At 39.8% G+C, this 14,702-nt stretch overlaps 3 protein-coding genes across 5 annotated transcripts in view; 1 reads left to right on the plus strand and 2 right to left on the minus strand.

Annotated features, from left to right (window-relative positions):
- The window catches only part of tenm1 (teneurin transmembrane protein 1), a 320,904-nt gene extending 318,188 nt beyond the window's left edge, over nucleotides 1–2,716 (plus strand). Inside the window, exon 40 of the mRNA XM_017307003.1 lies at nucleotides 2,546–2,716. The gene's annotated coding sequence lies outside the window, so the exon portion shown is untranslated. The remainder of the gene's footprint in view (nucleotides 1–2,545) is intronic.
- Nucleotides 1–7,885, minus strand: part of apool (apolipoprotein O-like) — an 11,603-nt gene extending 3,718 nt beyond the window's left edge. The window contains exons 1-7 of the mRNA XM_008419636.1: nucleotides 7,786–7,885; nucleotides 5,152–5,250; nucleotides 4,946–5,071; nucleotides 3,990–4,044; nucleotides 2,896–2,994; nucleotides 1,012–1,103; nucleotides 809–919 (exon numbers count right to left, since the gene is read on the minus strand). Of these exons, the coding sequence (XP_008417858.1) occupies nucleotides 809–919; nucleotides 1,012–1,103; nucleotides 2,896–2,994; nucleotides 3,990–4,044; nucleotides 4,946–5,071; nucleotides 5,152–5,250; nucleotides 7,786–7,866 (663 nt within the window). The 5' untranslated portion in view covers nucleotides 7,867–7,885. The remainder of the gene's footprint in view (nucleotides 1–808; nucleotides 920–1,011; nucleotides 1,104–2,895; nucleotides 2,995–3,989; nucleotides 4,045–4,945; nucleotides 5,072–5,151; nucleotides 5,251–7,785) is intronic.
- A 1,948-nt stretch (nucleotides 7,886–9,833) lies between these two features.
- Nucleotides 9,834–14,702, minus strand: part of LOC103470921 (connector enhancer of kinase suppressor of ras 2) — a 76,484-nt gene continuing 71,615 nt past the window's right edge. For all 3 annotated transcript variants that reach the window (XM_008419640.2, XM_008419641.2, XM_008419639.2), the window contains one exon: nucleotides 9,834–14,207. In XM_008419640.2, coding sequence (XP_008417862.1) covers nucleotides 13,998–14,207 — 210 coding nt within the window. In that variant the 3' untranslated portion in view covers nucleotides 9,834–13,997. The remainder of the gene's footprint in view (nucleotides 14,208–14,702) is intronic.

A 14,702-nucleotide genomic window follows, 5' to 3' on the forward strand; every position in this document is an offset into this window, starting at 1 on the left:
GTTTCTTTTACAATATCTGCTATAAAATTTTGGTTACATTTTTTAATGAAACAACTATTATTATTTATTATTTTTAAACATATGAAATATCATCAAACTTTTAAATATAAGGAATGAATATCTTTTCTTTACTGTTCAATTTCCACTGAAAGCAACATGAAAAAGTTTTAGATGTGGGCAGGAAGCATCCTCTAGTGGTCTGTGTTACAACACCTGTGACTAAGCCTCTGACTGAAAACACTCTGTTGTTGAATAAGAATCTCATGAAGAGGATGAACAGGGATGTTTTTCATTAAAATGACTTGAAGTTCACATAACTACAGTATAATATAGACTATGTTAATAAATATAGTTAGCAATTAACGTTAATATTTAGAGAAAGAGTAACTTTGAATTTATATACATTTAATTGTTTTTAAACTTCTTATAAAGTGTGTCAACTTTATGATTTATACAAGGCGACAACAAAAAAAAGCACTTAACTTATTAAACATTCGATAATAAACAGTAAGTCATCATTTTAAAACATTAGACAGCAGAAAATAACTGAGCAGATCAAAGGCAGATTCCCCAAAATTACCAATAATCTATAAAAAGGTCAAAGTACGAGTCCAGGAAATGGAACCTGAGCCGCATCATGGTGATGACACACTGGGGATTTCTGAACCCGGCCAGTGGGAAGCAAGTCGTCCCTTTGAAGGTTGAACCAGAGTTTCTGGTTAAGTCACTAAAACTACGACTCATTAGAATCCGCTCTCCGTTTGAACCCTCTCCCCGATCGATCCGCGTCGTTTCCGTCGTTTCTAACCTGCGTTTGCGACGCAGCAGCCTCTTTGGTGACAGGTTCCCTGGCGGCGAGCAGAGAGGACGCGGCGGCGGCGCTCCACTGCCCCGCGGCGTACGCCTTCTGTCCCGTCACCTTCAGGGAGCGTGGGAAAGCAGAGGCATTACATCTGAAAATGACTCCCAAATTCCCAAACAAAAAAAACCCCAGACAAAAACAAATGCTACCTTGAGCACAGACACGGCTTGGGCTGGGTAGCACACCGACGCCCCGGCGCTCATCAGACCCAACGGAACCGCCAACCTCTTGAAACGGGAGCCTGGAAAGGTTTTTTTTTTTTTCATTTTTAGCGTGACAAACAAGAGGCAATCGGGTCGGTCCCACTTTCTGCCGGTTTCGACAAAAACGTCTCACACGACAAAGCAGGGATAATTTCAGACATTGTTTTTAACAACCCTTCCTCCTCACATCCTGTCTGAAACCAGCCCGCGAGCGGGAGACCTGTTCAAGGATGGAAACTTCGTTCTAGTTTAAACAACTCGTATAGAAGCATCTCTCTTCAGGGAGAAAAAAAAAGAAGTAAAAATCAGTAAAAATCACAAACGTTTCACCGAAACGTTTGTGATTTTTTAAACGTTTGTCGTCGCAGTTCCACCTCTGGAAGCGAGGAGGAGTCGCTTTTTCTGAATCTGCTTCAGCCAAAACACCGGCTGAACAACTGGAACATGATAAATGGCATTAAAGCCATAAAATGAGACAGAAATCTGAAAGGTGCGGTGTGCATTACTATTCGGCTCCCCTGTGGTCTGAAATCATTCCCAGTTCTTTACGTCTCCTGAGAAATATTTTCCCAAAGTCTTGCCATAGATTCCCACTTACTTAGATGTAGTTATGGTCTTTGACTAGGCCAAATACGCTTCAATCTGAACCACGTATGTCAAAACTGGAGGCCCGGAGGCCAAATCCAGTCCACTGTAAGTTTTTACAAGGCCCTCTAGCTGCTAGCGACACGTAAGGATTTTATGTTTAAAATATGAACTACATGCCCGTTTAGACATGTATTTACTCTAAACGCATGTCTAGACTAAATCTAAAAAAAAAAATCTGAAATTGTTTTTTTTTTATTTCTAAAAGGTTCTTTTTAGATTTTTTAAAATCTAAAATAAATAAAGAAGTTTCAATTTTAACAACCTGTCGGATAAAAAAAGGCTGAATGAAATATTTAAAATTTGTCGGTAGAAAAATGATTTGAAACTTTAGTATTTTAGATCTGGACCTAATTGGACGGCCACAGATCAAACTGGCCAATCAGACGACGGCTGGCTCGATTAAATTCTGGAACATTCTGGTCCAGTGGTGTTAACATGACCGTTACATACTTGAATGTTATTTTAGCAATCAAATCAGAGCAGTTGGTGTTCAACATTTGTGTATCAGCAAAAATTTAACCAAGGGGGCTGAAAACTTTTGCACAGCACTTTTCAGATTTTTCATTAGCTAAAAATTGTTTGACTCGTGTGTGAAATTGTCTGCCACTTTTTGTTCCAATGAAACGTATTCATGTTGGTGGTTGTAAAGTGACCAAATAAAGGAAAGTCCGAAGGGTGTGAAAACTTTTGCGAGTCGCTGTGAATGGATGGATGGACATTTAAGCTGATTAATTTGGAACCGTTTTAGTAACTTCAGTTTTTCAAAAGCTTGTCAGTGAATTTCACCATCACTTTTTTTTCTGCTGATTTATTGATTTTTTGTTCTCTTTAGAAAATCAGAAGTGATGAGCGGGAGGACGTAGCGTTTTCCCTGGAAAAGACGTTTCCAGTGAAACTCCAAGGTGGCTGACAGGAATCAGCTCTGGCACCGACTCTGATCTCACATCCGCTTTGGTGGGAGGAAAACAAAATCTATATATACGAGTAAAAGCCTGGTTTTTTTATCCTGTCAAGTATACTTTAATACTTCTGTCTGCAACAGTTCAAGATGGAAAATGAATGGCGGCTTTGGAAAAAGAAGCTTTTCAAGTCGCTGCAGGAACTCGGACCAGAAAACCAGCTGACCACCGACGGTACAATTTTAAAAAACACTCGTGGTGCGGAAACGGGAAACTACGTCACCTTTTCTCGCCAAGAACATTCCCAGAAGGCCAGCCATGGTGACGGTTCCAAATCTGGGCAGAAAACCTGGAGGAGGGTCTATCAAGTAGTAATAAACATCTAGAAAACAGGAAACGTAAATAGAGACAGTTTAAAAAAGATGCATTACTCAAACTCCTTACTAATAAACTCAACTTGTTGATTGAAACGGGGCTCAATGCAGCATCGGAACAAAATATAACTAATATTTCAGCTGGTTTCTGCAAATTCAGCATAAAATGCAGCTTCAAACATCTGCTGTTGTTAACCCCTTCATGACCAGCATCTCTAGTACTTAGAGCAGCTCCGTTCTGTTACGACTCGCTTTAGGAATGTCAGGCCTCCAGTCATGGTCAGTGACTGGGACGGCCACTTGGGTATAGACTGAAAAAACAAGCTAGCTTGTTAGCTAGGAAGGATTTATTAGCAGCTAGTTAGCGGTAGCCACAACCACCTCAAATCACAGAGAGCACAATGGAGATGTGTGGATGTGACTCAAACTTTTGCCTGACAGAAAATCCCCACAAGAAGAAAGAAAACTACACCTATGAGATGAAATAGTCCTGCCAAGACCTGTGACTAATGTCTTTAAACCCAACTTCTTTTTTTTTTTTTTCTGAATTTAAGACATTTTACGGTACTGATCCTTCAACTTTGACCTCACAAACCCTCCGACTGCATCTCTGTGAAGATTCGGGGTTTTTCCTTTCTTCTTGTCGTTTCCTGCATGGCTGTCATCTCTTCTCTAAACGTTTTGGACGTTTCTCTCGCCTTAGTCACGTTTTAACCAGGTAATAAAGCACCAGTCCATGTTTTGATGCAACCATTGAAGCTCTTTACTATACACACTTAAAAACAAGAATGTGTTATAATGAGGAATAAATGAGTAAACTGTGTTTCGTTTCAACAAATTTGGATTTTGCCTGCAAACCGAATTTGCAATGAGACTCAAAAATCCTGCTTCGTTCACCAAACTGGAACAACTGCGCAACACATAACTACACGCTGAGGTGATTTGTTAAAAACGACTCCAGAAAGTGTGTAATCAAAGTATTTTGTGCCTTCTGTTAACTTACCCTCTCCTGCATGGTAAAGATTAACGCTACTCCGCTTTACAGAGACACAGGCACCCTGTACGGAGAAATAAAACACTATAAGAAGGTTATAAAGAACAAGGCAGATATCAGTCAGTGTCGGGTTTTTGTTGTGTGTTTTTTTTTGTTCAGCTCTTTCACAGAATCAAACTGTCAAATCTCCCCGCTGTTAACACAACAACAGCTCTGAACTGCAGGAAAAAAAAAGAAGAAAAAAAAGAGCACTGTTTCCTGTCAAACTCCTGGTGCGCTCTGCAAACGTCATACCCGCACTTAGCACTTGCAGCTTCGTGGGATGGAGCGCTAACCGCAAGCAAGAGGAACAGAAATAATAAAAAAAACAAAAAGAAAATAAAAATCAAATCAAGAGAAGGTGCCAAGGCTGCAGATATGAAGCCTTCAGTGTGCATAAGACTAGTGTGATACTATCATTTAACACCTGCTTTGAACAGGAAGGAGTCTTTATGAATGTTTATGACAGTTGTCATGAAGTGTCAATGGGTCACTAGTGACACTTTTAATGCAAAGTTGCTTTAAAAGTTGCATTAAAAAGTCAATTAAAAGTGCCAACTTTGCATTATTTGGTAAATACTGACACTTTAATGCAAAGTTGATGCTTTTAATTGACTTTTAAAGCAACTTTGCATTAAAAATGCCATTATTTTTGGCCATTTTCATCTTTATAATGGAAGAATCCAACTGTTAAGGAAGAAGAATTGGATTCTTTTTTCCAGAAGTAGTTCTGCTCTAAATTTGGAGTCAAACTCTCCAGTTGAACGTTTTGAGAGTTCAACTGGAGAGTTTGACTCCAAACTCTCCAGTTTGAGTGGTCCGCTAACTAATTCTGCTGACTTGCTCAATCTTCACTCTTTCTCCACATCAACGCTGCACTGCCTGGATGTTTCCTACTATATTCCACGTTACACAGCAAGAAATACCTTCACAGCTCGGACCGCGGGCAAAACGCTCTCTCTGGTCGTCGTTAGCCCTCTCTCGACAAGTCCTGGACTTTCTGGGACGACCTTAGGCGGGTCAGCGCCGAGCAGCGGGGCGTAGACGTTCAGCTGGAGAGACACAGCGAGTTGAGACAAAACACAGCGAGCCACGCCGCCTCACGGCGATGCTGCGGGACAGACGGCCGTACCCTGTCTCGAGAAACCAGCCCGTCAGCGGGAGCGTCTTTCACCGTGTACACGCGGATGGAGGCGATTCCCAGCACCGTGGGGACGGCCACCATCGCCACCTGGAGAGGGGGGAGAAGACATTAAACTATTTTTTTTTTTCTTTTTTTAAATGCAGCACTTTGCAGCTTAATGCGGCAACAGTTGCTGTTGTCACTGAAAGACGAGCGACTGCTGTGATGCGTGAGTGGAAAAGGAAGACGGCGGGTGGGGATGTGGTGGGGGTTGGGGGGGGACAATGGGGGGGCTGCTGAGACAGAGGGGCACAAACGTTTTCTCCAATCAGAAGCAAGCTGTACTCTGCACATGCTCAGCTGGAGTCAATCTAACTCATTAATGAACTAATTGCACAATTTTTTTTTAAAGTCTAATTCTCAATACTCAAAGACTCAGTTGAATGTTCATACGGTAAAATAACGGCACCAGGTTGCGCTGAAGCATCTCCCAAAATCGCCCCACATTGTCGTCGTCGTATTTTTGTACACGAAACCTGATAAGCGTCTCTGAGTTTCTGAATGAATTATTTAAAAAAAACATAAAAATGACAAAATGCCACACTTTGAACTTCAAGATTTTTTACCATGGAAACGCCTCTTTATGTAAAAAAACTAAAATTGCTTGTGCAAAGAAGCGAACATCAAAACAAACTGCAAACTTTGATCAGCTTCACATCCCTTGTTCTGCAGGCCAGTTTCCCCCTTGTGGTTGTTTTCTAGGTCAGCTGCGGGTTGCAGGTTGGCTCTTCCTTTTCGATCTGCCGTGTTTTATTTCTGCTAACGCTTGCGACGCAATAAAACAAAACAAAAAAATCGAAAGTCAGATTCTCATGCCAACATCTTGAGAATCTGGTTCACAGGTGTTGAGAGGTATAGAAGGTGAGGTTTCATCGTGGATGATAATCTCAGGTAAGCGTGACGATGTTTTACAACCAGAGAACATTAACAGCTCTCTTCTTTATCTGCTTTCTCTTCTGAAGATTGTCTGTAATGCTTTGTTTTGGAAGTGTAAAATTGTATATTTGGAAGAGTATTTTTGGGAACACATTAACATTAGAATATGGGCCTTTGGATCAACAATAAGCCTGTGTCAAAGCATACAAAGGTTTTATAGAGTTACATTTTCAAAACGGTCACAACTGTTCCTGCCGTTACAAATCTTTTCAATGAGACGTCGGAGAAAATGTCCGACTATTTGGAAACCTAGACAAAAAACATCGGCGCCTGAGCCTGTCGCAAAACAAAATATATCAATTAATGGCGTTGCATATTAAAACAAGCTCAATAATTTCCAATTGCGTGATTGTTTGTTTTTCTTGTGTCTCTGGTGTGACAGAAAGTTTCAGTCTGGTTCCAACTAGCACCTTTATTGAAGTGTAGTTTTGTTTACAGAGACTTCAGCATCCACTATATTTGCCGTTTGGGTTGTTTTTATTTTATTTTTTTATATTTAAAATGTGTTAAATGTTCATTTGAAATGAAAGTTTATTGATCTTTGAAAGAATGTAGTTGCATTATCATGCCATTAGGATCACATTACTTGAAAAGAATCTCAAAACAATAATAGTGCCTTCTGATTATTGTTCATCTCAATACCTTCATCCAGCGAAATTTGACAATGTGACAGCCCTTCCTAATATAAGAACTCTGTTATAAATCTACTAACCCTTTGATAAATAGGACAGATAAATACAGATAGAGTTGTGTAAATACATAAGAGTCGTGGTTATATCATGGTGTCATATATGGAGGGGATTTACCTGTGTGAGCACACCTGTGTGTGTGTGTGTATGAATCATTTTTGTAACAGCAGCTTATAAGAAGGTCATTTTCAAAAAATCTTAGTTTTGACTCACACACAAGAATCCAAACATTTCTAGCTTAAAAATCAACAGAGGCTTTATCTCATTTGATTTGCTTTTTTTTTTTTAAATAACCGTTTAATTATTTTTGAAAAATAATTAAATCCAGCGTTTCTTAGGAATTCCGTTTGCTGAAAACGGAAATGCACGAAGGTTATGTTTAAAGTCTCCCTTAGTATAAGCAAAATTACAGGTTAAACCACGTAGTGTCTGGTATAGACAGTATGTACGCAACCCTGTATCCTACTTTGGTTTATGTATCATTTTATTAGAATTAAAGCTAACTTAAGAACTCTGATGTAAACAGTAAATCATTTCTGTTGCTGAAAGCTCGGACGTCACACAGTGACAACATAAAAAGAAATGTAAACAACCGTTTGCTTTTTTTCTTTTCTTTTTAGCCAGGCAGACGTCTAATAAAGGTTTTCCTAATGTTACCGCATGTACGTAAAAGGGGATATAAAGTCGGCAGAAACAAATGTCGAGCTCTGGCAGCTGTCTCGGGTGTCTGAAAGGGATCTAATGTAGGAATATCATCCGCTTAAACTGAGACTTATCCAGCGAAGCTCAGTTAGCATCGGGAGTTACAGCCCAGCACCAACAGCTGGAAGGTGACAGTCACATAAATAGGTCATTTAAAGCTCAATGCACTACTACTATAGCACATGACGCATGCATTCATTGAAAATACACGGTTAAACAATGAAAAACGTCCAAATAGAACACGTTAAACTTTCACCTTGGCCGCCATGACAGCGATCCTCCCTCTTCTTCGTCCAATTGAAACCTTCGCTGCTTTCAAACGGTCAGCTCCCGCCATCTACTGGACAGAGGCTGCATCTGCAGCTTGGGTGGGAGATCTTGAGGATTTTTACCACCGAGTCTATTATTTCTAGGCACATTTACTGACGTAGCGGCATCGCAGTACCTTAGAATATCACTGTAAAGCTAAATTATTTCATTAATTCAATTCAGTAGACACATATTATCTATATTCTTTACACAGAGTGATATTCCAGACATTACATTTCTGTAAATTTTGATTATTTTAGTTTATAGTGAATGAAACCCCAAACTTCGATTTCTCAAAAAATCTGAATATGGTGTCAAGATAAATATCATTATGGTTATTGTCCATAAATACACAGTGAAGACTGGTGTCAAAATTCTTCTCAAAATGGGTAAACCATAATAGGTCCTTATTAATTAGACTGGCGGCCGGCTGTTCAGTATCCAAACATATTAATGTTTGGAAGGAAAAAAGCTTGACAAAAAAAGAAGAAAGAAAAAACAGAAAAAAGAATTATGTACAAACAACAGGGATAAAAGGCATCATTAAAATAATACTGAAGTAAAGCCCATAATATCCATGGCAAAATGCAACAACTGTCAAATTCCCTGTGCTTAACTGTCGTTGAATCCCAGACAGCATCAGTCTGTCTGGGCGAAGGAGAAATGGACTGTGCTTTTGCTCGTTGGTCACAAGGCTTATATTTTATGAAAAGCTGTTTGGTATTTACAAATCATTGTGGCAGAGTTTGGAGAAAGATTGTAGAGGAACAAACAACAGACCTGCTTGAGTTCAGGTATGAACTTTCCAGTCAGTGGTGGTAATTCCCTCTGCTGTCATCCACGAAATCTAGAGCTCTGGATGCCTCTGCTGAGAAACTTTACTGACACGCTGATTTCATTTCCCAGCAGAGTTACCTCCCCATGGATTTTTTTTTTTTAATTATTATTATTTTGTGACATTATATCCCCTTTATGACTGGATGCTGCTTCCAAATGATCAATTAGCAATGCTAAAGACTGTAAATTAGCACTTCTGGCCAATTTACTGCCATGCAACAAGTCTGTTTATGAAGACTTCAGTCACCTTTTCTTTCACCTGTCTTATAGCAACGTAAATCTCTGGACGTACTTGAACCTAAGTGGAAGTCAGTTTAAAAGAAAGCTTAAATATGATATAAAATAAGCACATAAATAAAAGTTATTCTCCTCTTTCACCATGTGAACACAGGTTAGTCCCTAATACACACTTACAGTAGTGCTTGGCACCTTCCTACATTGCCAAAAGTACCAATACTTGCTTTAATGACTGTGATGCCACTATTTTTCAACTTACCAAACCAAAAAACCCAATAGAAAATCTACAGATATTAAGAAGAAGAGATACCTGAGCCAATAATGGCGGATTGCCTCCATGCTATGCTGCATCGATTCAGTAATTCATGCCAAGAATCCCCACCAAGGGGGAAAAAAAAAAAAGAAAGTGCATATAATCTACAGCAGTACACTGAATAAATGTTAGTTTTATGATTTATGCATCTGTTTTTATCAGCTGGAAGCCACAATCATCAATAATAACAAAAATAAGTGGTTAAAATACAATATATCTCAGATCATCAGAGCATCGTGAACAAGTGTCACATTTTGACTGGAATATTTATGTAGTTTTCCAATTTTTGACGTTGACACCCACATACGCACTTTACAAGAACACCAGACACAGAAAGAGACAGCAGCTCATAGTGCAGAGGATTCAGTTTATTGAAGTCAAAGTTTAACAACTTAGGTTTACAATCTGTATTTTCTGTAATATATATATATGTATATATATATATTTATATTTATATATATTTATGTACTTTCATATATATGAAATCAAAAAAAGGCTACTTTAGGAAGAATAAATGTCATTTTTCTTTCTTTTTAATATCTTTAGTCAGTTGAATGTACATAATAACAGTAAGCTAATATTATCCTTGAAAAAGAGCAATATGTTCCTTTTTTTTTTTAATGTCGCAGTGCAACTTACATCTTACACACCTGTGCAATGTACCATGAGGTGTAAACCCCTGAAAGAACACACAGTGGAATCTCCCTTTTCAGCCTGTTTCTGCAGGTCTACACACACACACAAACGCACACAAAGCAAAAATAAATAAATGAAAAGAATCCGGGAGGGGTAACACAGTCAGTGTGTGCAAAAAAACCGCTCTCAGAACTCCTTCATCTACAGTGTGTCTACAGTTTGAGCTGGAGAGAGAAGACTTTGTACGACAAATCGAAGAGCGTGGAACTGCGTCGCAGCTCGTTTGACGGCCGCAGACGCACGCGCTTGTGTGTGTGTGTGTGTCTGTGTGTGTGTGTGCGTGGGCAACACTGGTGTGGTGAGAGACCTTTGCTGTCAAAGAGAGGATTTTGGGAGGCACAGGGAAAGTGCTTGCATCGTTAAGTTTCTTTGTGGCACTCTTGAAATTAACCGTTGGAAAACATGAGCTGCGGATGCGTTTGGATATTTTACTTCAGTTTTACATGACGAAAAAAAAATCCACTTAAGACCGACAGTAAAAAAAAAAAAAAAAAAAAACAAAGATCAGGACTAGTGCTGGATGCAGTGGGTGCTACACATTGTTCAGAGTCTTGGTCTCTAGGGGGCACCATTGAGTTCTTGGCCTGATGTTGCAGATGAAGTAATTGGTACAGACCATTCAGTCTGACACCAGCCAGCATCAGCCACTTCCTCACAGGGAGTCATAGGTAACTGCACTAATGTCTCTAGAGACAGAAACCTAAAAACATTTTTTTGAAGTGTCTCGTAAAAATAATAACACCCCATGAACCTTCCTATGCTGTGTTTGCGCATATATTTGGCATTACAGGCAATAAAAATGAGTTTAAAGCATTTTACCAGGATTTTTATGGAATAGTCAAACTCAAGTGTAGCCTGAACTTACAGGTAACTTATTGTGGGTGATGATAGGTCTGTGGGCTACACAAAACATTTAGATAATGAGATTTTAGTCTGCTCTGTTCTCTGGAGTTTGAGCTGCTCTATGGCGTCTTGTCACTTTTTTTTTTACAATGCTTAGGCTGTTTTATGTATTTTTTAGAAGCAGCAGAGACCCGAATGGAAGTACAAAAATTCACATTATGCAAAATGGGAATTTCGCATAATAGATCCCCTTAAAGCAAAAAAGTTGCTTAATTGTTTTTGTTTAAAAACGTTTAAGCAATGTTTAAAACGTATATATGTAATATATTTTCATACGTATGAAAATACATGTGTGAAAATATGCGACAAATAAAAATCTGCTCTGTTTTCAGAGGTTTATTAGGAAAAATGAATGAACAAAATGCCTCTTAAAGACCAAGAAACACAGCAGAGAGGTCAGAAATAAAGTGCAGAAGAAGTTAAAAACAGGGTTAGTTTTTAACTCGTGTAGCAGAACTGCAAAGCCACCAAGACACGGCCGGCAAGGAGAGAGATGATAGAAGAAGCAGCCGAGAGGCTCGTGGTAAAATGACTGAGGAAGAACTCCAGAGATTCACTTAACAACTCTGGCCTTTTTGGAAGAATGGAGAAAAAAAAGTCTATTGTAGAACAAAATGAATTATGGAAGAATGTTCTGTATTCTGATAAGACCAAATTACTATTTTTTTTATCAGTCTTTCATGTCATTTACTGTGTGTGGTACAAAAATGACACCTGACAAGACCTTACATACATGGTGGTGGCAGCACCAAGTCCAGTCTGAAATGTATTTTAGAAGCTGTTATTTGACGACTGATCTGACAAAACATCGCCTTCATGTCTATTTTCAAAGAAGAATATAAAACATATTTATCTCCAGATCTAGTAGAGTCCTACCCAACAGACCGCCTGGTGAAACTGCGGCAAAGTATTGACTTATGAGGGACGAACACAGAAGCTTTTTTATTTGTAAAGGAAAGAATGAAAACTATTTTCAACTATTTCTTTTAAGCGACAGAGGGATTAAAAATAGAACAGGGTATCAATTTTTGGGGGACGTCACAGACATTTTTTTTTTAATTAAATGCGTGTTTTGCATTGTACTTTATATGAAATTCATAGACCAAAATGAGGTGAATTGTATTAATATTTGGGAGTTTTTAAGACTCTAAACAATAATTAAGTATGTAAAGAAAAATATAAAGTTATGCAGCTTTGTTTTTAGGGGGGGATAACATGGGATGTATTAAACCTACCATGCATCAATTCATACCTGCCTGTCTGTAGGACTACCTATGAATGTATTTGCATTAGTAGGAGATTTTATTTGTGGTGTATTTGGCACCAAAATGGGCTCCAGCCCAGGGTCCCACATCCTTTTAAATCCGGCCCTGTGTCTGTTAAATACAGCCAAGTTTGTGGCGTTAATGAGACAAATTCAGAGCATGTTCACGGGGTGTGAATACTTCCAGAAGACACTGCAGGTGAACCAAAACACGACAAACTGAAGCCTTCTGCTTGAATACGAAATCCAACAACTGCATTACGTCTAAAGAGCTGAGCAGCAAAGGAAATATCACCTTCAGATGTACAGTGTGTGTCTTTAAACCGTATGCAATGAAAGAAAGATTTTCAAAATATACGTTATTAAAAAAAAAGAGAAACGTCATTTTTGCATGTACCATGCGCTACAAGACTAATAAATAAAAAAGGAAGAAAAGTAATCCACAGTATTTCTACCCTGTCCCAGTCTAACCAGTCCCAGGCCTTCCCTCATGCAACGCATCGCCGAGAAACGGACCAGCTGTGAGTGGAGCCGGTACGGCCGCTGCCGAGCGCCCTGCATCTACAGTGTGGAGAGGAGGTGGAGGGCGGGGCGGGGCGGGGCACTGCAAAAAACCTTGGCATAGAATACATCTTACTTTACATTATATCTATGACACAAAAACGTAAATAGATTTATATATTCTCCTCTAGGCTTAAATATATCTGTAGACTGTACACAAGTCATTAGAAAATGAGACGGCAAACGCTTTTTACCTGATATCTGAACAGCAATGGGAAGGAGGCCGATGAGACGGAGACCCTGTGAAGCAGCCGATGGGACACAGATATAGAAAGTGCATTCTTTGTAGTGAGTGACTTCTTTGAAAAGAGAACTCCTTTGCTCTTGCATTGAGTGAAAAACAAATTGTAAAAAAGGAAAAAGAAAAAGAAACAAAAAAAAAGCAATCTTGCACCCACGCTAGTAGAAACGCTGTCTCTCTCCGCTACCTCTAGAAGCGTATCACAGTGGTAGTGGAACTCAAACATTTACATCAGTATTCACATTTACACAAGTCTTTTTGAGAACTACTAGAGAGGGGGGGAGAAGAAGAAGAAGAAGAAAAGAAATCAGAGGGTGCAAAAAAAAAACGGGATTGCATTTGAACAGAGGAGCCTCCTTCTGCAAGGACGTCTGAACACTTCACAGTTTAAAGGAGCGTGCTTTGTGGCCAGCACAGTTGTTGCTTGATGCTTAATTTCATGGGTTCCCAGAGAAACAGCTTTAAAAAATATAAAGAAAGAAATAAAGAAACGACGTCGCGGTCTTGACACTGAAGCTCCCGTTCTCACAATTTCCCATGAGATCAGCCTGAAATAACAGTGATTTCCCTGTAAATCAACGAGATATGCAATGAGAAGTAAAGAAAACCATTTTTTTTAGAGAAAGGGGGAGAACTGGTGGCTCTGGGTGCAAAGTTCATCAGTAGAAAAGTACAGTGCTGTGGTGAAAAGGTTTCTCGTCTGTATTGCTGCTACATAGCCTCCCCCCTGACCTCTAACATTGACAACAACAAAAAAAAAACACAAAGAAACAAACATGGGCTCAAAGTCTCCCTTTTTTTCGTTTTCCTGTTTTGCTCGACAAGCGTGTGGACTTTGGGTGAGTTCCATAGACAAAGGAAGATTAATGCTTTCTGTTCAGGCATGCAATAGGCACCCTGTGTGGGGGGAGGGTCCTCGTGATTATCAAAAGTTCATCCACGCTCCTCTCAGACTGTTTCCCCCCCTTCTGTGATATTTACACATCTTACAAAGTCTGTCCCCGTGTTTGTGTGTGAGTGCGTGTTCAGAGTCGTGATGGGAGCAGCGGGAGGCTCTCCGGGCCCAGAGTTGGGGTGTCGCGCGTCGCCTCCCCCGTGCCGCACACCTCACACGTGCGTCTCGATGAAGGAGTGCGTGTGGGTCATGAGGGGCACGCCCATCGGGGAGAGGTCGTCCTGGCCGTTGGTGCCAGGACTGAGCTGGCAGATTTCGGCGTAGAGCTCGCTGTGCCACTGCTTCCACTCTCTGAAGGTCTGGGAGCAGAGCGTGGGGTCCTCGAGAAGGGCGCAGATCACTTCCAGCTCAGACTCTTTGGCCTGCAGGAGCAAAGAGACACCAAGAGGATGTAAATGAAATGTGAAACAATTCAAAGCTTTTTAGATTTTATAGATTTATCATTCGACTTGTGCCTTAGGTCAGATCTGATAGTAACCAAAGTTTGTTTTAAAACCAATAGTCTCCATAGTTGGGTGCTTAAATATTGTCAACAGCAGCTGTGTTTCCATTGACCATATAAATGTAATTATGAAGATAAATTTGGTTAATGGAAGCACAGCAATTTTGAAAAACTGTACATTTTTTTTGAAGGAAATCATGGACAACCCTGACCATCCTGACGAGAGAAGACAGAGTATCTTCAGTCAGAGGCTTCTTCAGATTCACTGTGACACAGACTGCCGTGACGTACAGGCAAACCTTGTGGAGGCTATGAAGCTTACCAGAAATTGCCAGTGTAGTAAACAACCATCCCCCACACACGGACTGAACAGCTTCACACTTCCTCTGTTACCATTGCTAAAACTACAGGCAGA

The sequence above is a fragment of the Poecilia reticulata genome, linkage group LG10 (assembly GCF_000633615.1).
Source record: "Poecilia reticulata strain Guanapo linkage group LG10, Guppy_female_1.0+MT, whole genome shotgun sequence".
NCBI lineage: Eukaryota > Metazoa > Chordata > Actinopteri > Cyprinodontiformes > Poeciliidae > Poecilia > Poecilia reticulata.